The 24,518-nt window shown below is 49.2% G+C and overlaps 2 protein-coding genes across 2 annotated transcripts in view; both read right to left on the bottom strand.

Annotated features, from left to right (window-relative positions):
- Positions 1-14,705: 14,705 nt before the first annotated feature.
- On the bottom strand, positions 14,706-24,197 carry LOC102435026 (apolipoprotein L3-like). Its single transcript, XM_006092748.3, has 4 exons — positions 24,097-24,197; positions 19,070-19,178; positions 16,786-16,906; positions 14,706-15,582 (listed from the first exon to the last, which is right to left on the bottom strand). Exons 2-4 carry the CDS (start codon positions 19,098-19,100, stop codon positions 14,706-14,708), a joined length of 1,029 nt encoding a protein of 342 aa, XP_006092810.1. The 5' UTR covers positions 19,101-19,178; positions 24,097-24,197.
- Positions 19,361-24,518, bottom strand: part of LOC106697796 (myosin-9-like) — an 11,049-nt gene continuing 5,891 nt past the window's right edge. Inside the window, exons 5-7 of the mRNA XM_023757205.1 lie at positions 24,299-24,371; positions 24,097-24,201; positions 19,361-19,401 (exon numbers count right to left, since the gene is read on the bottom strand). Coding sequence (XP_023612973.1) covers positions 19,361-19,401; positions 24,097-24,201; positions 24,299-24,371 — 219 coding nt within the window. The remainder of the gene's footprint in view (positions 19,402-24,096; positions 24,202-24,298; positions 24,372-24,518) is intronic.

Genomic DNA, 24,518 nt, shown 5'->3' with positions numbered 1-24,518 from the left:
TCACTAGGAAGCTCCCAGATCCTGTCAGTGTCTGCGCCAGGCTGAAGAGGTTGCTGGGTCCCTGCCTGGGGCTGGGTCACTAACGCTGAGATGTCTGGGAGGGCAGGCCCAGCAGGCCAACCCACAGTCTGTCCCTCCCTGTGAGTGCATGCCCCTCCTCCCACCAAAAGCAGAGGCTGGGTCTGAATCTGGTCATGTGACTTGATTTGGCCCCTGGAATGCAGCAGAAGTGTTGCTCTGTGGGGTTAGGCCCAGCCCTCAGTTTTTGGTTTTTCCCTCTTGGCACCCAGCTGCCCTGCACTGAGGAAGGCCAGGCTGTCCTAGTGAAGGATGGAGAGAGAGCCCTGGAGGAAAGGGCACCATGTGTGAGACACCCCAGCGACAGCCAGCATCAGCGCTGAGAGATGCCTTCCGGGACCTTCCAGCCCAGGCCAGCCCAACCTGCAGCTGGACGCAGCTGAGCTCTGCTCAGTTCCTACCCATATCTCATGAGAACATATACTAGTAAGTCATTGTTGCTTTACGCTGCTCAGCTTTGGGTGGTATGTTACGCACAACACACAACTGATACAGACTCACCTGTGGGAGAAGCACACCTCTGCAAACCTTGATGTAGGCTCCGCTCCAAATTTGAGCTGAGACTCATTACAAAAAAGAAACCCCTCCCTGGCCAGGGTGGGTCAGTGGTTGGAGTGTCGTCCGGTACACCAGAGAGGGTGTGGGTTCCATTCCGGTCAGGGCGCATGCCTGGGTTTCAGATTCAATCCCGGTGGGGGCGCGTGTGGGCGGTAGCCGATCAGGGTTTCTCTCTCCCTAAAATCAATAACATCATATCCTCAGGTGAGGGCTACAAAGAAACCACAGACTCCAGGAGGATGTTTGTTCTCTGAGAAGCAGCTGGAATCTGCTGTCCCTCAGATGGGGCCTTGGAAGGTGGCCCTGCTCACCCGCTGCAGCCACCGTCACTGCAGGCAAGACCTGCAGCCTGGCCTGGCAGGAGAGGCCATTTCTGTCCTCCCCCGTGGAGGGCGGTTTGGAGGGAGGGCTGCTCCAGGCCCAGGTCCCAGGGTCACCACCTGGGGCGGCTGCTTTCTGCTCCTCAGGGCGTGCTCTCTCTGAAATGCTCGGGTTCCCCTTCAGTGCTCAGCCTGGGAAGCAGTTTGCTCACTGCTTCTTGCAGCTGCTCTCAGGGGAGGACAGAGAAGGTGGTCCAGCTCACCTGGGAGGGGAACTCAGCTTGCAGGCCTCCCAGATGCAGCAGGTGGAGCTCACGTTCATTGTGGGCAGGGCTCTCTTGGAGACAAACCCACCGCAGCACCAGCCCCCCCAAAGGCTGAAGGTGCCACTCCCCGTCACCCTCCCCACTACTCTACCCCTTGCTTAGCCCTCATCATACCCCAGGCAGAATCATCTCAGACGGCGGTAGCTGCATCTCCATAATTCTAGAAAGAGGGGCCTGGGGGGCAGCAACAGCAAATGCTTAATGCCAGGTCTCAAGGGCTGGCTGAGGAGCAACACTATGATGCACACTGACCACCAGGGGGCAGACACTCAATGCAGGAGCTACCCCCTGGTGGTCAGTGTGCTCCCACAAGGGGAGTGCTGCTCAGCCAGAAGCCGGCTAAAGGCTGGCGAGCGCAGCAGTGGTGGCAGGAGCCTCTCCCACCTCTGCCTCCATGGCAGTTGGATATCCCCTGAGGGCTTCTGGACTGGGAGAGGGCACAGGCCAGGCTGAGCCCCACCCTCCCCCAGTGCACGAATCTTGTGCACCGGGCCTCTAGTTTTAATATAATCGATCCCATGTAATATTTGGGACAGACTTATACTAAAAAATTATTTGTTGTGTATCTGAAATCCACATTTAACTGGTGTCCTGTACTTTAACTTACTAAATCAAGCAAACTTATAATATCACTACATAACGTAAGCTCTTTTATAATAGTACTGGAGTTATCCAAGAGAATGTCCATCTTCCCAGAGGACACACATAGAAGCATTAAGGAGTAAAGGGCCGAAATGCCTGCAATTTACTCTTAAATGGTTCAGCAAAAATATTCATGGTAATAATAAAATTAATAATAAGGAGTGACAAAGCAAATGTGGCAAAATGTTGACCAATGATGACTGTAGAGCAAACAGTTGGTACTCAGTATGTTCATGAAGTTTATCTGGAAACTTATCATGAAGCCCATGATAAATTTCCCACCACCTGTGTCTGAGGCCCAATTTTCTACGACTTCACCCATTTCAGCCACACGGAAGTACTCCTGTGAGCTGTGACCATCTACTCTGGAGTCTGGTTAAACACGGTATGGCCCATCCTTGGGTAGGAATGCCACATAGCCATTAAAAAGAAGGGCTGCCCAGCTGGTGTGACTCAGTGGTTGAGCATCGACCTGTGAACCAGGAGGTCATGGTTGGATTCTGGTCAGGGCACATGCCCGGGTTATGGGCTCAATCTCCAGTAGGGGGCACAGGAAGCAGCTGATGGATGTTGCAGTCTCATATCTATGTTTCTCAATCTCTCCTTCCTTCTTTTCTCTTTAAAAATCAATAAGCTATCTATCTATATATAAAAGCCTAAACGACATTACTACTGAACGACCAATTGACCGGTTGCTATGATGTTCACCGACCACCAGGGGGCAGATGCTCAATACAGGAGCTGCTCCATGGTGGTCAGTGTGCTCCAACAGCCAACCTCCCACGGTCGGCCAACCTCCTGCGGTCCCTCTCCCTGGCCAGCTGGCCCTGATCAGCCCCGATTGCAGGCCAGGCCGAGGGACCCTACCCGTGCACAAATTCGTGCACTGGGCCTCTAGTTCCTTAGGAAAAAAAAAAAGAAAGATGCCCTGAATGTTATCAATAGTATGAGACAAGATTTGGAACCTGTGTAGAGTAGGATGCTTTGTTGCCATATAGTAAGGATATTGCTCAACACACACATGGGTGCACACACACATACATGCTGGTGTCTGCACGGGTGATCGCCTGTAAGGACCCACAGGGAGCTGTTAACACAGAGTCCCTGCGGGGAAGGCCAGGTGGAGCAGGTCGGCTTTTGCTTTGCTTTTCACTTTCTCTTGTAAGTGACACTCCCTCCTCACACCGAGTCAGTGCAGTTCTGTGGGGCCCTGGGTCACAGTGCTTTTCTTGGATGCGGGCCACCTCACTCCACCACCGTGCAGCAGGCCCCGATGTTACCCCATTTGACAGGTGAGGAAAGTGAGGCACAGAGAGATTAAGAGATTTGTTTACAGATACACGGCAAGTAAGCAGTGGAGCTGGGAGTCAAACCCAAGCAGTGGAGTTCCACAGCTCCAACTTTTACCTACTGAGTGACACTGTCCCTTAATGTACTGTTTTTTATGTAGTTAAAACATTCACAGCAGTTTCCTGTTACAGGCCATTTTTTTTTTACTTCTTTATATGCTTTTTATTTTATTTTATTTTTAAATATATTTTTATTGATTTCAGAGAGGAAGAGAGACAGAAACATCAATGATGAGAGACAATATTTGACTGTCTGCCTCTTGCCTACATCCCCTACTGGGGATTGAGCCCACAAACTAGGCATGTGCCCTTGACCAGAATCAAACCCAGAACCCTTCAGTCCCCAGGCAGATGCTCTATCCACTGAACCAAACCGGCTCGGGCTCTATGCTTTTTAGAAAACAAACAACAAATGGCCTACAGTGAATTGTTCCATTACCTGTCATTCTTGTTGTCCATTGGTTGCTTCAGTCCCTCCCTGACCACAGTTTGATGGACGGCCGGTGAGGGAAGAACATGATTTCGAAAGTCAAGTGGCCCCTTTCTTATCTCAGCTCCACATGAATAGCAGCAAGACCTTGGACTGGCCCCTTCCCCTCCCTGACCTCCGCCTCCATCTGCAGAGCTGGAGCCACCCTGGAGCCATGACCTCCACCGCCCTCTTGCTCAAGGAGTCTTTGGCTCTTTTTGGTCTATTTTTATTGGATACCTCTCCCAGGGGCTTGTGGGCCTGAGCTGATTTCCCTGGCTGGCTCCAATCCAGCCAGCTCAGGTGGAGAGCACCAAGCTAATGAGGCCAAGGTCATGGGCCAGTTAGCAGCTCCCGGGCCGGTAGCTGGGCTCAGCACAGGCGACCCCAGGGGGACGAAGAGAGCAAAGCTGGCTCCTGCAAGTCATCACTTGCAGTCAGAGCCCCGTGGAGCCCAGGTCCCAGCAACCCTTTTGGCTGCAGTGCATCCCGGAGTCACGTTGAAAAGCAAGGGGACTCGAGGAGCCTGTGGAGTGGGGGCAGGGAGAGGACCAGATGGCTTTTCAGGTGCATCCAATGCCCGCAATCAGACCCACACCTGGTCAGGCCAGGGAGACGGGAGCCAATGCTCTTCCTGTGAAGCTGCAGCAGAGAGTCCTCCACATCCTCCCAGTGTCCCCACACAGCCCCTCACTCTGTGCCAGTCACGTTCCTGCCTCCCACTCAGGGGTGACGGAGAGAGAGGCCTCCTCTTTACCCTGGTATCTGCCAGGAGGACTGGGGTTGTCTGTTTTGCTCACTGTTGCACCCCTGGCACGGGGATTGTGCCTGGCATTCATACAGTAGGATCTCAGTAAATATTGTTTGTGTGAATCGATTCACCTTTGTCCCAGAGAGAGGCTGCGGACTGCGTTTGAGAGCACACGGAATCACCAGTGGGTTCTACTTGGTTATTTTCAATTAGCCCTGTTCCCCTGGGGCTGGAAGTTCCAATCCCTGTGAAGGCTCTAGGAAGAGAGAATAGCTCCTTTTACAGTGTGCTGCCGCCCCCTAGCATCCACAGTTTGCAAATTCGAATTGTCTTTTTTTGAGAATTTTTGTAAGAGTTTATTTGAGCAAAACTGATGACATGATGGGAAGCAAGACCTCAAATTCTCTGGAGCACAAATTTGAATTTTCTACTCAGTTCAGTCGGTGTTCATTATTAATTACTATATGATTAATTTTTCATTGAGTCCTTACCATCAGCCAGGCTTTGAGCTAAGCACATAAACAGTATTGATTCATTTAAATTTCATAACAGCCATAGTAGATGGGCACTGCCATTATCCCCATCTTATGGGTGAGAAAACTGAGGCAGACAGATCAGGCAGTTTGCTCAAACCCACAAGGATAGGAAGCTCTGGAGCCCACACTCCCCATGGCGACTGAGGCTGCTCCTCAGGACTTACTCTGCACGCAGTATCTGCCTATGAGGTGCTGGTGATTAGGAAATGAATGAGGCCGTCCTCGTTCACGGTTAAGCACACTGTGGCCTGTCCACATCCTGGGATGCTGCTCCGAATGATGGTGAGTGTAAAAAGACAGTCCCAATAGTGTTACACTGTCTGATGCCATTCACTCCACGGTCTTGAAAGGTCAAGGTTATAGAAATGAAGACTCGATTAGTAACTCCGTGGGCTAAGGGGGGGTGAAGGTGGGAGGGGAGAAGGTGTGGCTATGAAAGGCAAACACCAGCGATCCTTGAGGGGATGGAAATGTTGTGTCGTGACTGCATCAATGTCCTGGTTGTGATATTGAAGAGGAGGCAAAGGAAGCAGCATTTGGTTCAATAAAATACCATTAGTGCCCTGGCTGGGTGGCTCCGTTAGAGTGTCATCGTGTATACCAGAAGGTTGGTAGTTCCATACCTGATTGGAATGGGAGGCAACTGATCATTGTTTCTCTCTCATATCAATGTTTCTCTCTCTCTCTCTCTCTCTCTCTCTCCTTCTTTCTCTCTCTCTCTCTTCCTCTAAAGTCAATAAACATATCCTCAGGTGAGAATTACAGAAAAACAAATCTTACCTAATAATAGACAAACATGTAGCCGTAACCGGTTTGGCTCAGTGGGTAGAGCGTTGGCCTGTGGACTGAAAGGTCCCAGGTTTGATTCCGGTCAAGGGCAGGTACCTTGGTTGCAGGCACATCCCCAGTAGAGGGTGTGCAGGAGGCAGCTGATCGATGTTTCTCTCTCATAGATGTTTCTAACTCTCTATCCCTCTCCCTTCCTCTCTGTAAAAAATCAATAAAATATACAAAGAAAAATGAATAAATAAATAAATAAACAAATAAAAAAAAATAGACAAACATGTAAATTGACCGCACCTTTGCTACCCTAACCAACCAATCAGGAGAGTATGCAAATTAACCTAACAAAGATGGCAGTTAATTTGTATATGTAGGCTCCAAGTGGTGGAGCGAAGCCTCATGGCCCTGGGGCCAGCTCCGGCCGGAGGCCGGCCAGAGCAAAGGCCCTGCATGCTGGGTGCCAGAGGAAAACCGGTGCCAGCAGCCAGGGGAAAGGAAGGCCTATTGCACAAATCTCTTCGTGCAACAGGCCTCTAGTATAATTATTACCTATAACCCCAAAGAAGAAAACTGGCTGGTTGTGTGCTAAATCTGTGTGTTTACATCTACAGAGTTTAACTATTTAATTTACCACTGCGGGAAACTGGGTACAGGATACATGGGATCTCCATGTATTACTTTGTACAACTGCAAAGTAAAAGGTTTGATATTTAAAAAGAAGGAAGCAGCCCTAGCCGGTTTGGCTCAGTGGATAGAGCCTCAGCCTGTGGACTGAAGGGTCCCAGTTTCGATTCCCATCGAGGGCACATTGTGGGCTCAATCCCCAGGAGAGGGTGCACAGGAGGCAGCCAATCAATGATTCTCTCTCATCAATTGATGTTTCTATCTCTCTCTCTCTCCCTTCCTCAATGAAATCAATAAGAATATATATTTTTAAACAAAAGGAAGCCACCATCCCCCCCTACCCCCCCGCTCGGGCTCCTGGGCCTCCTGTCACTGCTGACGTGGGGAGCAGCAGCTGTCCTCGGGGTCCCCGTGCTGAAGACACTCAGCTCCATCAGGTCCTGTCCTCAAAGAACTCACAGTGAGGGAGTGAGACCCCACCATATACCTGACATGGCAGTGGTGACAGAGGACAGCCCGGTCTGGCGGGACAGGGACAGGAAGGGCTGCCAATGCAGCGACACTGGAGCTGAACCCTGGAGGGTTAATGCCGGGTTCTTGTTCCAGCATCTAGAAGGGTTCAGCAATCTGGAGAAGGGCTGTGTGTAACTTAATAAAGAGTCCAGAGATAAAATATAATTTTGAAAGGCATATGAGGGTCAGAGGAGCATAGCTAAAGAATCTAAGTTCTCCTCATCTCAGGACCTCTTGCTATTTTATGAACACAATTTGTCCTAAGGCGGGGTGGAGATATACACTTGAAAGGGTAGGGTCAGGTACAGAATCCATTGTCAGATTTTGCCTGTGGCTGTGCAGGTGTTTGGCCAATAGGAGGAAATAACATGTAGATTAAGATGCCCTGAGCTAACTGGCAGCAAGTAATCATCCCTTTTCAGGTTTGGGGAAATGCCTTTCGCCATTCCCAACAGGTGACTGCATGTGTGACTCAGCCCTTTGTTGGGGTCTGGCCCAGCAGGTCCAGGGGTTCCCAAAGGTGTGGATGAAGTCGGCGAAGAAGGAAGGACATGGAGACAGCGTTCAGATGATCAGCATTGCCAGGTTCTCCCTTTATTGTCCTGTTACATCTGTATTTATACCATTTGATCCTATAAGCATGCCTCTATAATCACATCATGGTATGTTTTGGGTAACCTTCTACAGTTCCTTATTTCATTTCCATAGTTTCTTATCTGACCTTTGCCAAAAATCCTGTCTCTATCTAGTTCTGTTGATTTTAATCTTGTCTAGGTTAATCTCTGTGTTCCATTATAAGGGCTATTCCAAGGTCACTGCTCTGCTGATAAGCTACAAGGAAGTGACTGAAGAAGAAGATTATCCTACCCAGTAAAGGTTATGTCCTCCCAGCCTCGCTGCTTGCCTTCCCTGGGACTGCCCTGAGTCGGTGGGTCTCCAGGGGTATAGGCTTTGGTGCTTTCCCTGGTGGGCAGACCCCTGGGGATGTGGCCCAACAAGTCCCAAGTTTATTGCCAACAGTCTTAGTCCAAGTTCTTCATAAGTAGTACATGGTATTTCTATAACACTAAGGGGTTTCACTGATTTATTCTCTTCCTTAGTCCTGTTAATCCCTAACTCCAGGGAAAAATCCTCACCTGAGGAAACAACCTTTCTAGGGGAGGTGGTCCTGGTTAAAACACATAGCGCTAAGAGGGGGAACAAATATATGCCATATACGCCAGTTCCCTTGAAACATATGCTATGCAGATGTTTCTTCCCTGCAGCTACTGTGTCAAGCAGCAAGGGTGAACTGGCTTCTGGTAGCCCTTGTTGAGTCCCCAAGTTCCACCAACCTTTTGATGAAACTCTTGCAATTATGAACTGTTGGAACTGGCTTCCAGCAGGTTAACAGGTCGGCAATGAGGAAGGGCATCTGAGGCAGGCAGGACAGATAGTGTGAGGAAGTGGGGCAGGCCCACAAGACGCAGACCATTCCAATGCATGAATGCATGATGGGGGCTATTGCCCAGCTTGCACATAAACATTTTTAAAGTGATAGACAAAATTATCCTCTTTCCATTTTTTTCCCACCCTTTGGTGCCTGCTGCTGCTCACCTGTAAGCGAGCCCAATGGAAGGGTAAAAGCACGCAGATTCCTTTGTGAGACATCACGCCAGGGAGCAGGCACCTTTGTTCAGCCTGTCAAGTTCATCTTTCACGTTCAATACAGTGAAAAGGCAGATGTTAATGTTTTTCCTGTTAAGAGATCATTTCTCTTTAGAGTGCATGGTTATTTTTTCCTTCCTTGGCCTAGGCTTGCTTTATAGGTAACGTTAGTTTAGTGGTGGAAAGATTGAGGATTGGGGCTCAAAGGACCCTGAATCTCAATTCTACCACTTACTAGATATGCTCTTTACCTTCAGTCTCCCTTAGCCTTCCTTAGTCCCTTCATCTCTATTGATGAGACTAATTATACTACACAGGTCTGTGTTACCAAATACACAGGGCTGTGGTGGGGATTAATAAGAAAACATTAGCCAAAGAACCTCGTATAATGCCTGACACATGTTAAGCACTCAATTAAGTGGTATTCATTATTGTTAATAATTGTTCTAGCTTATATGAGAAATTAAAAATGTACACCTTTCACAGTGCTCTACAAATAGTACCATGTTTTCCAGGGTTTTGATTGTATCAGCCAGGATAGTCTAGGTTTAGCTGCAGTAACAAACACTCTCCACATGAGCCACAAAGTTTACCTCCGATCACGATGCAGTCTGCTCCTGTAGTCCTTCCCCCTAGACCCAGGACATTGGAGCAGCCAGTCTCTGGAACATTGCCGGAAGAGAAAAGGGGTCTTCTATCAGCATTAGATGCTGTGGCTTAGAATTGACACATATTATTTCCATTCAAAAGTCAGTGGTCAGTGACTGGCATGGCTCAGTGGGTTGAGCATTGACCTATGAACTAGGATGTCATGGTTCAATTCCTGGTCAGGGCACATGCCCAGATTGCTAGCTCCATCCCCAATAGTCAGTCCATCAATGATTCTGTCTCATCATTGATGTTCCTATTGTTACAGAAGAGCAAAGAAATACCAAGCACCTTCCTAGAGAAAGGGAGGAACCCCGATTATTAACACTAGTGGACTCCGGGAATAATTTCCAAATCAGAGTGAAGTAATACACAGAGCCTTTGCTTTTTATAACCTTGTGGGGTCTTTGTCTTGCAGATATGGTTCCGCCCCCTTTCATATGCCCCCCCCACCTTTCATGGGCTTACAGGAAGGCCCCCAGATGTTGATGATCTGTCCTGGGGCCAGTGATAACAACCATCCCCCGCCCCCCACCCGGGCAGTGCAGTGTCCACAGTTTTTATGGCCTGACATGCCTTGCAAGACCAGTTTCCTCCTCACTATCTCATTCCCTGTCTTTTCCTCTTTAACATCAATAAAAAATATATTAAAAAACAAAAAAACAACAAAAAAGTCAGTGGTCAGAGCTCTGGTTACAGATCCCCACCCAACCAGAAAGAGGACAGGAATATAATCCTACCACGTGTCTAGAAGGAGGGGGCGGAGGGACCAGAAAAATGTGACCTACAGCCACAGTGACTACCACAATGCTTTTGAGAACCACCACCCAGCCCAGAGGGATGGGGTAGACAACAGGAGGGGGCAGGAGGCAGAGGGGACCAGGAGGACACTGAGGGGCCTGCATGGCGTGAGATCCTAAGTCAGTGTGCAGGGCCGAGGCTGGAGGAGCCCTCTGCCCCTTGCTGATCTGGACCCGACCCAAACTCATCCTGGCCACTGTGCTCTGGAGGCCAACAGCCAGCACTTCGAAGGAGTAAGAGTCCCTGCTCTCAGTATGGATGGTGACGGTGAATGTGACCTGCCGCCCTGGCCTCCAGCTGATGGGCCCAAGTATTTCTCTGGTTCCACCCCTCCTGCTCTGCTGGTTTCAGGGACCTACTAGATTCTTCTCACAGTTTCAGGGTCCCCAGGCAGTGTGAGCTGTGCTCTCACCCTGGCCCTTTCCTGGTGCAGCCACCACCGACCCACACCACTCCCCCCACCTCCATCTCACGGGTTTCCTGTTACTGCTGATCTCAAAAGCAGCAGCTCTGTCCATTGTCCTCCAGGTCCCCGGGCTGCAGACACATAGCTCCAGCAGCAGTGGTGTCTGTGCCGACCACGCCACCTCCTGTCCCTGCAGAGGCTGCTGGCAGCGTCCAGTGCTCCAACGCCCAGCTTTCCGACCACAGCCCCTTTCTCACAGGAGTCCTGGCAGGGAAGCCGAGTGGCCACACTGCAGTTCCACCAGTGTCCTTTCAGAGTGGCCCTCCCTCCCAGCCAGAGCCATGCAGGCACAGATCCTCTGCCCCAAATACTCTCACCACCACTCTCCTCCCCATCCTCTTCAACCCTTGGTGCCCCCTCTTCAGGGAAGCCTTCCTTGACTCCTCACACTAAGCCAAGCCCCTTATATAAGAGCTCCCTCCTTAATGCTGGACTGGCAGGAAGTGATGGAGGATCCAGAAGAATTGATTCCCACGGGTCAAAGCATTTCCAAAGAGCAAGCACATTCTTCATGTGCCTCATGAGAACTGGTACCTCGCCCGACAGGCTGCTCACACAACCTTGTGCTCTTCAGAGGGCCCATCAGACACGTGGGCCCTAGTGAGGAAGCCTCTGTGTGTTTCCAGCTTGCCCCACTAAGGTCAGGGAGGTCAAGGTCATGCTGACCTGAGTGGCATGGAAAGGAACCTTCTCCTTTGTTCTGTTTACCATGGTTGACTCACCTTGCTCGTATCGAGGAGAGTCAGTGTTCCCTTGCCTGTGTGGGTCTGGTCCTCGCTGTGGGCCACGGAAGGCAAAGCCCATGAGTGCTCTCCGGGGGGGGCAGTGTCCCTCAGTCCAGCTGCAGGGAATCACTTCCCAAATCAACCCTCAGGGAGCCTTGTCTCAGCTCTGCGTTCGGGGGGGTCTGCAGGCTCCAACAGGTCACTTCTGGTTGGTGGAGGCCTCGGGCTTTTGTGCAGAGTAATGGGAAGCCCTTGAAGAGCTAGAAGCAGGTGCTTGATAAGATCTGTATTCCTAAGGGCTGTTCTGGCTCAGTGTGGACAAGGGCAGGGGCAGTGCCACAAGGGCAAACACAGGAAGACCACCTGGAAGCTCTTGCAGGAGGGAAAATGTGAGGGTAGCTGGGAGAAATGTTTGCTGTCTCCCTGTCTCTCTCTGTCTCTCTGTTTATCGATGACCCTCTCTCACACCTGCAGACAGGCCCTTCTGATCTTAATCAGCCTCATGGCTGACAGTGGATCCTGGGTCCCAGCTGGTGGGCGAGAAAGCCACCTGTGTTCAGCGTAAGCCACCTGTGCAGAAGCTTCCCCCGGGTGTCCCAGGGGAGCTTACGGGGCACCGAGGTCTCAGGGACTTGACTGGACAGGAGTGTGGGAGCCCAGTGGGTGAGCAGGAGGAACAATGGAAGATTTGCTCCCTGAGTTCCTGGAGGACAGGCTCATGGGGAAGGGAAGCCAGGCACTCAGAGCCCAGATGAGCCCGATCATCCACACCACAAAGGCTCAGTGTACCAGTCCATCTTATTGAACCAAAATCTACAGAACACAAGGTGGGAGAAACAGAGGGTCTAGAATATCATCGTGTCCACACCACCTCCCCCACTGATGGAGAGGCTGTGTCTCAGGGCCCAATTGGTAGATCTCCTTGACCTGCTGGGAGTATCTGCTTTCTCTTTTCTCTTCTTTTCTTTTCTTCTCAAATTAACCACTGTTGTAAGAGCATTTGCAGTTTCATTGTAATTTCATTGGTCTCTCAGAGCATCCTGGCCCCAATGAGCACCAGCAACTTGTCAAATGTTCTACCCACTCCATTGTCATCACCACCAACATCATGGCCCCCATCATCATCATCATCATCATCATCAAGAAGTCACTGCCTATAGTGGATAATATTGTAATAACTCTGAATGATGCCACATGTCTGCTAGACTTAGTGGGTGATCACTTTCTAATCACTAGATTGTACACTTGAAACTAATATAATAATTGTATGTCAACTGTAACTGAAAAATAAAAAAAAATTTTTTAAAGTCAATCCCGGGGGGTGGGGTTGGGGGTGTCCCAGGAGAGGTCAATGGGGGATAAAGGAGACTTCTGTAATACTTTAAACAATAAAGAATTTAAATTAAAAAAATAAAGAACATACAAATCCTCTGGCTACTAATGCAGTTCTTTAAGAACATACTATATTATGCACTAGAGGCCTGGTGCATGAAATTCATGCATTTGGGGCGGGGGTGGGAGTTGTCCCTCAGCCCAGTTTGCAACCTCTCCAATCTAGGACCCCTCGGGCCTAAATTGGCAGTCAGACATCCCTCTCACAATCCAGGACTGCTGGCTCCCAACTGCTCGCCCTCTTGCCTGCCTGATTGCCCCTAACCGCTTCTGCCTGCCAGCCTGATCATGCCCTAATCACTCCCCTGCAAGCCTGATCAATGCCTAACCGCTTCCCTGCCAGCCCAATTACCCCCAACTATCCTCCCCTGCCAGCCTGGTTGCCCTCAACTGCCCTCCCCAACTGCCCTCCCTCTCTTGCAGGCCCGGTTGCCCCCAACTGCCCTCTCCTGCAGGCCTAGTCACCCCCAACTGCCCTCCCCTGCTGGCCTGATCGGCCACAACTGCCCACCCCTGCCGGCCATCTTGTGGTGGCCATCCTGTGACCACATGAGGGTGGCCATCTTGTGTGAGGGTGTGACAGTCAGTTTGCATATTACCTCTTTACTATATAGAATATGTATTTGAGCAGCTTCATTCATAACTCTAAAAGCCATAATTGTACCTAATTCAACACAAATCTGAGATTGTAAGGTCCATGAAGGTTTTTTATCTTTGTTTCCTGATGTATCTCCAACACCAAACATTTAATAGTATGTTTCTAGATTTATGCCTTGAGCTCGCTAATTGAAAATTTGTTCTATCATTCTTACTGCATTGACAATGCAAGATTTTGTTAGGGACTGAAAGAGAAAATAAGAGGAAGCATGAATTACCATATATTAATTGGTTATTATTTATAACAGTGAGAACTTCAATGCCTTTAGCTTGTGCCTATGCAGGTATAGAAAATGAATAATAAACAATTCATTATCTTTTAGAATTTATTTTCTTTTTTTTTTTTTTTTTAAAAAATATATTTTATTGATTTTTTACAGAGAGGAAGGGAGAGAGATAGAGAGTTAGAAACATCAATGAGAGAGAAACATCGATCAGCCACCTCCTGCACATCTCCTACTGGGGATGTGCCGGCAACCCAGGTATATGCCCTTGCCCGGAATCGAACCTGGGACCTTTCAGTCTGCAGGCCGACGCTCTATCCACTGAGCCAAACCGGTTTCGGCTAGAATTTATTTTCTTAATGAGGTATGAATAACTAACTACTGTCTGTCCAATAACATATGTAAATCTCTATCTCAGACATAAAAAAATTTCTGTAATCTCTTCTTTTACTTGGGTAGATGTGATCATACTTGAGTCTCTTGAATAATTGCTTGGATCACTCCTATGCCACCCATAGTGTTTCAAGGTCAATGTACTTGATCTATTCATATAGATATGTTGCTCTATCAGGGAATGGTTAAAACACCTGTGATTATAGTTTTAGCTATTTGGTTACACAATCATTACTATTTTTCATTAAACTATATATAGTAATTAAAAAAAAAAAAATCACTGCCTACCTAAGATGTACCGCTGGAAGACAAAGGTGAGCTGGAACTGGAAAGCAGGGCTAGAGACCAGGACCAGGGAGAGACGGGGTTCCTGCTAGGATGGTGAACCCTGGGAAGGGCCAATCCAGGAGCCACTGTAACTCCCATATCCCAACAACACAAACTCTTTCTCCTTCTTCCATTGTCAACTTTTTGGTAGTCAGAGCCTACTCGGTGCTTATTCCTCCACTTCTCTTTCTTTATTCATGACCCCAATGTCTTTTTAGTCAAAATAAAGTCCCCCCCCCACCCCCACCCCCACTCTCTTTCCCCCTCTCTTCCCTGATTCCAGGCTCCAGGTTCCTTCCTTCTCTTTGGCCCACCAGCCATCTGCATGAACCCCTCCTTTGCTGTGCTCAGCTATAGAAATACCAAACTTCTTAACACACAGTTCCATCCATTTTATCTCGCTGGCTTTCCCCCTCTAACAAGGTAAGTCCACGCCTTTGTCTCCCACACACCCTGCTCCCTGCACTGTCTGGGGATCATGGAGTCAGGTCCTCCTGTAGACTTGTGTGAATGTGGGTGAGTTCTTCCAATTTCCTCTCCAGCTCCTGGGCCTGCTGCCTCAACTCTTCCGCCGACTGAGCCTTTGCGCCCTCATGTAAGTGCACTGACTCTTTCACTAGCTGAATTACATCCATGAGAAGAAATATACCTGCCGTGGCTGCACCAAAGACCCTGGCTTCTTTGCTCATGGCCAGAGCAGTGCCTCCAAAAGTTTTCTGCAGCTGCTTGGCGCTTCGGGCTGAGACTGTCTCCATGCGCAAGAAGCGCATGGCCTTTGCTGCTAAGTCCGGATTGGCTTTGGCCAGCTTGAAGGCACGGGCATTCTTCACAATGTCTTGCAGGGATTGGAAGCACTTCGGTGCTAAGGAAGCAATTTTGGGTGTGCTGCAACGTAGAACCTCCCCGACCAGCTTCTCTGTGTCATTGCCGGTTGACAACAGGCGGCTGGCTTCGGCTTTTGCTGACGCGTTCTTTGAGGCTTCCACAATGCTGGCAGTCACACCAGTCACAGCAGCTGCTGCCCCCAGTCCCAACCCAGTTGCTGAAAGGACCAGAGTAGCAACTGCTGTCACAGGTGCCAGAGCCAGGCCAGCGATGGTCAGAATGCCAGACACAGCGCCCGCGGAAGAGGCCGCCACTTTGGAGATGGTGCAGTCCCTGTGCACCTTGTCCACCTCATCCGCAAGTGCGTAGAGCTTTCGTATGCGTTCCTCAAGGTCCTGTTTCACCTGAGCAAACTCCTTCATAAAGCTCTCCCGATGCAGCTGGTCTGCTGAGGGCATATCTTTGTCCTCCACGGCCATGAGTGTTTTCAGCTCGCTCAAGTCTGCATAGAGTGAATCTGCCTCATCCCTGTAATAATTAAAGACAGGGGATTAACCAAGGCAGGTGTATGAATCACTAAGGCCTGGGTTGGATGAGCTGGTGCGGGAAGCCCTGTCCTCTATGGTGGGAACGTGTGGGTCTACCCAGAATCCCTCAGATGACCTCTGGTCAGGGTTACTCCATGGAGAAGAGAAGAGGGTCCCAAATGGAGTCAGGAGCCCTCCAGCTCCCAGACAGGGTTGGAGGACATAATTACCCAGGGCCCTCTACCCCCAGCAGTGAGGGAATCAAATCAGGGAAGGAAGAAATGTGCCCCCCTCAGTGCCTCCCTCCCCCCCGCACGGCCCTCCACTAGACCCCTGGCCTCCTCAGTCCTGTGCCCAGATGCCTCAGCTGCCTCATTCTAGTCCAGCCTCGCTGCCAAGCTTTCCTACCATCCTCCCACCTGAACTACCCTTGCTCCATCCAGATGCCGGCTCTGACCCTGCCCCAGGCCTCTCTGGGCCTCCAGACAGGATGACTACACTTGCTGCTTCACCCTTGCCTTGCAGTTCACCCCAAGGCCTTCACCATAGTCCTATCAGATGGACTTGCTATTCCATTGAAGAGGGAGATGACATAAGCCCAGAGCCCCAGAGCCGGGCAGAGATACACTCAGGATTCAACCCAACACAGTGCCGCTTCTCTCCAGCTCTCCGCCTTCCAGGCCAGCAGGACCCTGCAGAGTCTGTACAATCCCTTTCTTAGGGAGAGCAGGCTCTCTAGCCACAATCCCCAGGGCCACAAACTGTGCCAGGATTTTCCTGGCTTGTCCCACAGGAAGTCCTGTGTGGCTCTCACGTCCAACAGGAAGACCCTTGGGCCCTGTCTATTCCCAGCATCTTTAAAAGTTCATGTCAAGTGTCCACCTACTATGTGTCAGTCATTAGGCTAAACAGTTCACATGTATTGTCTTATTTTCCTCACAATGAAATAGAACAGATGAGTAAGACAGAGAGTGGTTAAGTAAGGAGCCCAAGGTCACCTAACCCTCCCCCTGCAGGTCTCATCTCTTCTCAACCCGAGCCCCTTCTCTGCAAGGAATGATATGAAGGAAATGTTCCTCATGGACTGTTGAAAAGGAACTTCTTCAACCCCATGCTCAGAACCCTGCCTGGAGGAGTGTGCCTGCCAGAGGAATCTAGATGCAGGGGAGATGGGGTGACCATACAGGCATCCCCGGGAAGTTACCTGGACAACTTGGCCCCAGTCACAAATCTTTTCCAGGCTTCATCACTCAGCAGGCGTTGAAGTTTCTCTTTGTTCCTTGGGTCCATTAAATACTCAATGACATCAACAAAGTCTTTGCCCTCTAGATGGAAAGAAAAAAAGAATAAGGTTAGAAGAAATCTAATGGAATTGAGTATAAACAAGGTGATTAAATGTTCATCTTCCTGAGCAGCTATCATGTGGGGGAGTTTTTAAAAAGATCTTGGGAACTTTTGGTGACTCAGCTGGTGTTATGGACTGACCTGCCCCCCCCCAAATTTATATATTGCATGTCTGACACCCCTTGTGACTGTACTTATTCATTTATTTTTTAAAATATATTTTTATTGATTTCAGACAGGAAGGGAGAGGGAGAGAGAGATAGAAACATCAATGATGAGAGGGAATCCTGACTGGCTGACCCCACACTGGGGATCAAGCCCACAACCCGGGCATGTGCCCTTGTCCGGAATCGAACCTGGGACCCTTCAGTCCGCAGGCCGACACTCTATCTACTGAGCCAAAGCGGCTGGTGCTTATTTATTTTTTAACATGCTTTTATTGATTTTTAGAGAGAGAGGAAGGGATAAGTATAGAGATAGAAACATTTATATGAAAGAAGAATCAATCAGTTGCCTCCTGCATGCCCACTACTGGAGGTCGAGCCCGAAAGCGAGGCATGTGCCCTGACTGGGAATTGAACCAGTGACCTTTTGGTTCATGGGTCAACACTCAACCACTGAGCCACAATGGCCAGGCCCCAAGTGACTGTATTTTATAATTAAGGTTAAATGAGGTCATAAGTGTAAGACCTAAGCCAATATGAATGGTGTCCTTATGAGAAGGGGCAGAGACACCATATCTCTCCCTCCCTCCCTTCTTTCTATTTCTCTCTCTTTCTCTCTGTATAAATCAATAACTTTTATAAATCTTTTAAAAATTGTGTGACTCTCAGGGATTTGGAGACCATGGAAATTCAAATGAGGGACTGGGGGTTGGTGTATGTTTTGTGTGTGTAGAGACAGGATGGAAATGTTTCCTGCCAGATACACACTAGACATATTATTCTTATTTCACAGACAAAGAAGGTGAAACTCAGACAGGAAAAGAAGACCCAAGCCAAGAAGCAGAAAGCTCACAGGTGGCATCCAAGGTCACCCGTCAGACATTTCTGTACATTAGTTTGAAGCCTCCTTGTAGTTCAAAAATTCATGTGATTTCTGTGTTCTACCCTAGAGTTCACCTATGGGATTTTTTTAAAATTTGAAAATAATGTTTCAGATCACACGCCACTGATGAAGTAAAACTACCAGCAAAGAGGATTCCTCCTGCTTCTCACAGGTGCTCCAAGGTGGGCAGTGGAGGGGGTGTGTTCAGGTGGGTGGGGGTTGGAGCCTCAGCTCTAATCCTGTGATCAATCAGTATCAGCTCTCCCCCCTCCAGGCTGGTCTCAGGGGCCACAGCTCCCTGTGGGCACTTCTGACCCCACCCTCGCCCACTCCTTAAACAAGAGGGCATCTTGTTTATCCTCAGGAATCCACCAGCTCCAGCCTCCCTCCGGGACCTGAGAGACTGCTCAGTAGATGGAGCCTACTGATCTGTCCTCTCCTCCCTTGTGCTGCAACAGGAACAAGTTTATCTTCTGGGGGGTGCTTTGGTTGCCTAGAAAATGCAGTGTGGATTTTGGTGGGGGGAGGGTTGTTTTTTCCTTTTTTGCTTCACACACTGAGGGAAAAAGGAAACCAGGGCTTAGATGAAGGAAACCCAGAGCACTAAATGGGTGTATTTCTTGAATGTGGTAGGTGTGGGTGTGGCGAATAACAAAGCAGGCCTCTGCAGGGTGTGACTGAGATAGTCACACCTTGGTACTCAGGTGTTTATAATTGGGGCACAGGTCAGGGACCCAGCACAGCTGTGGGAGGTGGCAGTTCTCTGGAGGGGAAGATTTCCACCAGGAACTAGCAGGTTCCAGGTACAGGGGACAAGAAATTCCCACCTCCCATGGGCTGTCCTGGCCTCATTGGAGACATTGCATGAGTTGCAGAAGATGGGAGGCAGTGAGCAGCCTGAGGAGAGAGCCAGGAAGGAGGCCCTCCCACAGACTCCTGGTTGAGGGGACTTCCCTTGGCCCCTCTTGGGGGCTCAGGGACACTCATCAATCCCCTTGGAGGTTCTTGATTCCTGTATAGCTTAACCCAGCTTGGAGGCACCTCCCTCAATTCTAGATCATGAGCAGGAACCAGCTGGAGAGGAGGAGGCTGACTACCTGGGCAGATCCCGGCAGCTTCTGAGGTCATGGTGTCAACAGTGGGATCTCAGAGTTTCCCCTTCAGCTCACCAGTCTGTGTCCAGCTGGAAGGAGGTGTTGCTTCACCCTTGGGGAAGAGAAAACAAATAGTGGGGTCGAAGGTGAGCCAGCTGAGCAACAGGGAGCAGCGAGGGGCTCCGTCTCTGGTGTTTCTTTCAGGGAAGGAAGCAAGTGCCAGATGGACTCAATGCACTGTGTTTCCCTGTCTGCTGGGCTCTGCCAGCTGCTAGTTAAGAGAAGGTACTCGCCTCACTCCAGCCCACTCCAAGCCAAGTGACAGTCCCCTTGTCCTGTGGGGACACAAGGAGAAGATCCTCAGACAAAGAAACAGACAGCTGAGGAGTCATAAAACCAAAGAAGCAGTAACACCAGACACAAAAGATGGGAAGGAATGTTTTGGAAATGGTTTGAGGTTGGGGACATTTGTGTTGACTAATCACTCAGCTAATATTGATGGTGTGTCTACCACAGGCTCCTTACGAGTTCCCTCACCAAATTCTCTCACACATTCCACGTGGTGGGCGCCATGGTGGCTCCCATTGGAACGTGGAGGAAACCATGACAAAGTCTAGGTTTTCACCTAAACTGGGGTTAGTCCCAGTCTCACAGTAGGGCTAGAGCTAGGACTCCAGCCCAAGTCTTCCTGATCCCAATCCCGTGTTTGTGAGGACTATGTTCTACTCTCTTTTATATACAAAAACGTTTATTAATGCGTCTGTGTTACTTGTAAATGACTCTTCTCATTCCCAAACGATGTCTTGCACCCTATGCCAAGTCTCTTGTGTTGATAAATTCCTGGGGCTGTAGCTCCCAAGTCTGCACCCTTCTTGCTTATAACACCCTCAATCCCCTAAGGCCCTGGGGTCTTGCGGCCCTGGCCCCATCCCTGCAGATCTGCTGTGGGCTGCCAGCCCTCCTGATGCTGCCCGGTCTCTCTGCTGCCCACACCCATCAGTGGACCTTAGCTTGTTTCTAGTTCTTTATGAAAATAGTGCAAAAACATCCTTCAGGCATAAAACTTTGTCTGCATTTGAGATTGCCTCCCTTAAGATATTTAATAAATAGAATGACTGGGACAGAGGGAATCACCATATAAAATTCCTTTATGCCTAGAGCCACACTCTAATGCAAACAAATTGCACCAATTTACATTAATGCTCACAGGATATGAGGTGTCCATCTTTTCCATCTTCCAGTTCATAGTACTTTTTAAACATACACACACATCATTCTTTTAAAAATTCTTTTATTATGCTAAAAAATGCACAACATATAATTTACCACCTTAACCATTTTAAAGGATACAGTTCAATGGTGTTAAATTATATTGACACTGTTGTGCAACCAGCCTCCAGAGCTCTCTTCATCTTATAAAACAGAAACTCAATACCCACTAAACAATAACTCCCCATCCCAACTCCCAGCCCCTGGAAACTGCCTCTCTACTTCCCATCTCCACGGATTCGAGAGCTTCATTTAAGTGGAATCACACAATGTTTACTGTCCTGAGACGGCTTTATTTCACTCAGCATAGTGTCCCCAAGGGTCATGCCTGTTGGAACATGGGCCAGAATGCCCTTCCTTTTTAAGGCTGTAATTTTTTAAAAGGATTTTTGGAAAAGTTTATTTGAGCCAAACTGCATGAGATCTAAAATGCTCTGGAGAATAACAGTCACTCAGCTTCTTCTCTGCATCTGAAATGAAGGAGGGGATGTAAGGAAGGTTACATGAAGTTGGGAGAAAGCAGGTGGGGATTGGATTACAGGACAGTCAACAAGAGTGTGGACTCTTCTTTAAAAAACAACAACCAGAAATGTTTTTATTGACTTTACAGAGAGGAAGGGAATGGAAGAGAGAGATAGAAACATTGATGAGAGAGAAGCATCCAGTGGCTGCCCCCTACATGCCCTCTGCTGGGTTATGAGCCCACAACCCGAGCATGTGCCTTGTTTAGGAATTGAACTGGTGACCTTTTCATTCATGGGCCAACACTCAACCCATGAGTCACACCAGTCAGGCCAGATTGTTCTCTCTTGAGAGTGGTTATTTCAAAGTGTGTTCACCTAGATGCACAGAAACAATGGACAGGTCTTGCTTAAGGAAAACAAACCTTTTACTAAGAAGTATATTCCTGGGAGGTGATCCCCGCCATGACCTGCCAGCTAGGAATTTGTGATCGCATCATCCTGTGAGGTTGCTTTACATAGAACCCATTTTTCATCCACGGTCCCCTTTTTGATCACAAGTCAATTTGAAGGATGCACGGATGACCAACCTTTTGGTTGGATAGTGTGGTCTCACAGCGCTAGAGGGCTCTTTCCTAGGAAGTGTCAGTGTGCACCTTGTGTTGGTGACCATTGGGATGGGGCCATACTGTAATCCTGGGCTCTGTGTTGAGGCCAAATTTTCCCAAAATGGGACGGGCAGGCAAAGGAAAGGCAGTGATGTCTATGGCCGTCATTGTGAGAATACACTCTGGCCCTGGCTGGGTAGTTCTGTTGGTTAAAGCATCGATCCAGGATGCCAAGTGTGTGGGTTCCATAATACAATGCACATAGGAATGGCACATGCAAGAAACAATCAATGAATGCATACTTACGTGGAACAATCAATATTTCTCTGTCTGTCTCTCTCGATGGCAAATCAATAATAATGAAAACACTCTGGATCATTTCTGTTCTATGAACAATTATGATGGAAACAGACCTTTCCATGGAGAGGATTCTCTCAGTTCTGTCTGAACTATCTTGCTTTGGAGCCCAGGGAAGAAAGGAAATGCTGATTGTCTGTAGGCGTTATTTTAAGAAGCAAAACAGCATTTATCAACCACCCCTCCTGAGACGTGCCTGAAACAGAGAGCCAAGGGACTTGCCGGTATACTAATAGCTGATACTAAGGTGGCTCACCTGCGTGTCTTTGCTCTCCCGGGATGCTCTAAGACTTTACAAATAATGACTCACATTCTTCCAGTAACCATTGAACTGTGTAGCATTTGTATCTGTAAACACAGGGCCAGGTCTATTGTCCGCCTGCGCTCCTGACACTGATGGCTCAAGCCTTGATGTGTCCCATGGCGGGGACACAGGACAACCATCCACTCAACCACACAGCAAACCCCAGTTTCACTCCATTTGGTTTTCTTGTTGATTTTGATGAAAAAACTATGACTCAGATTTCACACAAATTTCCCCCTGATTTAATGTACTTCTGGCAGTTCTATCAGCTTTGGAGTTCCATTTATTTCCTTCCTGCAGCCATCACATTTTTATATGAGGAGAAAGAGGAAGAGAGGAACTTGAAAATCTGATTCTGATGCCTGGCCTTGAGCAGGACATCCCAAAGCTGGCCTTCTCCCAGGCGGGGCACCCAGGTCTGGGGCTCAGGCCCAGCTCTGTCCTGCCCCACCCACTCCTGCTCACTACCTGCTGCCAGGCACTTTGCTTCCTGCACCAGAGGCTCCTTGAAGGCTGTAGGTACCATTAAATATGTCCTGCATTAGGAAGAAGACACAGATGCAGATGAAGAAGAGAAGGAAGAAGAAACAAAAAGCTTCCACAGCCCTGACCGTGTGGCGCAGGTCTGTGCACTGAAGGGTGAAGGGTTTGATTCTCAGTCAAGGGCATGAATCTGGGTTGCAGGGTTCATCCCCGAACCAGGTCAGGGCACATGTGGGAGAGAACCACTGATGCATCCCACACGTCAGTGTTTGTCTCCCTCTCCTTCTTCCTCCCTCCCTTCCACTCTCTCTAAAAATCAATGGGAAAAAATATCCTCTGTTGAGGACTAATCAAACAATCAAACAAACAAACAAACAAACAAACAAACAAACAAACACAAAAGCTTCCTCAAAAATCAATCAATCCTAAAGGAATCTAAATGTAAAACCCAAAGGAGAACTATAAAAGTGGGGAAAGAAATGTTAAAACTCATGTTGAGTTGCAGAAACATAGCTAATCAAGACGCAAATCCCAGAAGCCATAAAGGAAAACTTTGACTGATTTGACTTCTTAACAATTAAAGACGGCAAAGGCGACCATCAGCCAAGGCAGAACACTGTGAGAGGCCGGGGCACTGTGTGCAGTAGGTACGTGAACCACAGGTGACTCGCTGTCCACAGCACACAGGAGCCTATGGATCAACATGGAGAGACTGAACCCAAATTCTTAAACATGGGGAGACACAGGAACAAATCATTCTCAGGGAAGGGGCTTGCCCAGCGTCAGGCAGCTCCTGGGGGCAGAGTAGAGCCCACACCTCCTGATGCTGGAGGCTAAGGAGGGATGTGGTGTGAATAAGGCAACAGCTCCCAGGTGTGTCTCTGCTGTACAGACACAGGGATCTGGGCTCAGTCTCCTCCAGCTCAGATACACAGGACCACCTCCTACGTCGCCCATCCCCCCACGGTTATGAGTGAGGCCGGCCAAGAGCAGGGAGGCAGAGCCCACCCACCTCCTGCTCAGGGTCTCAGTGTGGCACCCGGGGCCAGTCATTCCCCTCTCAGGGCCTCAGTTTCCCACAAGGCCCGGCACTAAGCTGAAAGGGTGAGTGAAATAATGTCATGATTTGAAATCTCAAAGGAAATCCTTTGTCCCATCAGCCTCAGGGCAGCCAGGCCGCAAGGAACAGAGGCTCTTACTCACCTACCATCCCCCAACTTTTCTGCTTCCCCGGGCACCCCTCTTCCTTTGGGGTCACTGGCTCCTGTGTCAGGGAGTCCAGGTCTCAGCTGAGCTGGAGGGAGGATGTGAACCCACCTGAGCAGGTCCCCCTCCCTCTCCACTGTTTAGGGGCACTGGGCTAGGGAGGAACATCAGACAAAACTGGGTTCCAATCCGGACTCTGTCACTGCTTACATGTGCCCTTGGGCCCATTTACACCCTCCTCAGACTTCGGTTTCCCTCATCTATACAATAGTGACAATATCCTTATCTTAGAAAGTGTGAGGATGAGAAGATGGGGGAGGGGCTCCTACCCTCCCAACTTACCTAGAATCTCCCTCTGGAAGATTAAAGACAAGACCCACTTGTTCTTAGCTGTGCACATCCACTCGGCAGCTGTGTCTGCACAAACACCTTTTGGGTCCAAGGTACCTGGAAAGCAAAATCGAAAGCACATGCCCAGGTTCTGAGAAGCTCAGGGTCAATCACATTACCCAACCTGCACTGCGCCAGGTAAGCCCCACCCTACCTGCTGACGTCCTACCCCAGGTCTGACCTCCCAGGTCCTTCTCCGCACAGCCCAGACTGTCTGCCTCAGGTTTCTAGAAGGAACACCTGCCACAGAAAGAGAGTAGGATCCTGAGTAAATTTCTCCCTCCACCCCACAGGCTTGTCCCCGGAACCCTCCTCTCTCCTCCTCCCCGCCCCAAATGCCCTACTTCTTCACCTTTCTGTCCCAGCATGAGCAC

The sequence above is a fragment of the Myotis lucifugus genome, unplaced genomic scaffold (assembly GCF_000147115.1).
Source record: "Myotis lucifugus unplaced genomic scaffold, Myoluc2.0 scaffold_103, whole genome shotgun sequence".
NCBI lineage: Eukaryota > Metazoa > Chordata > Mammalia > Chiroptera > Vespertilionidae > Myotis > Myotis lucifugus.
Note: the sequence above shows the minus strand (reverse complement) of the source record. Positions and strands in the feature narration are given on the sequence as shown.

Coding starts and splice junctions, on each gene's coding strand:
- LOC102435026 (XM_006092748.3), bottom strand. CDS start 19,100: ATGACCTCAGAAGCTGCCGGGATCTGCCCAG. Junction 16,907..19,069: donor AGCTGCCGGGATCTGCCCAG/GTAGTCAGCCTC, acceptor CTTTCCATCTAG/AGGGCAAAGACTTTGTTGAT. Junction 15,583..16,785: donor ACTGGGGCCAAGTTGTCCAG/GTAACTTCCCGG, acceptor TAATTATTACAG/GGATGAGGCAGATTCACTCT.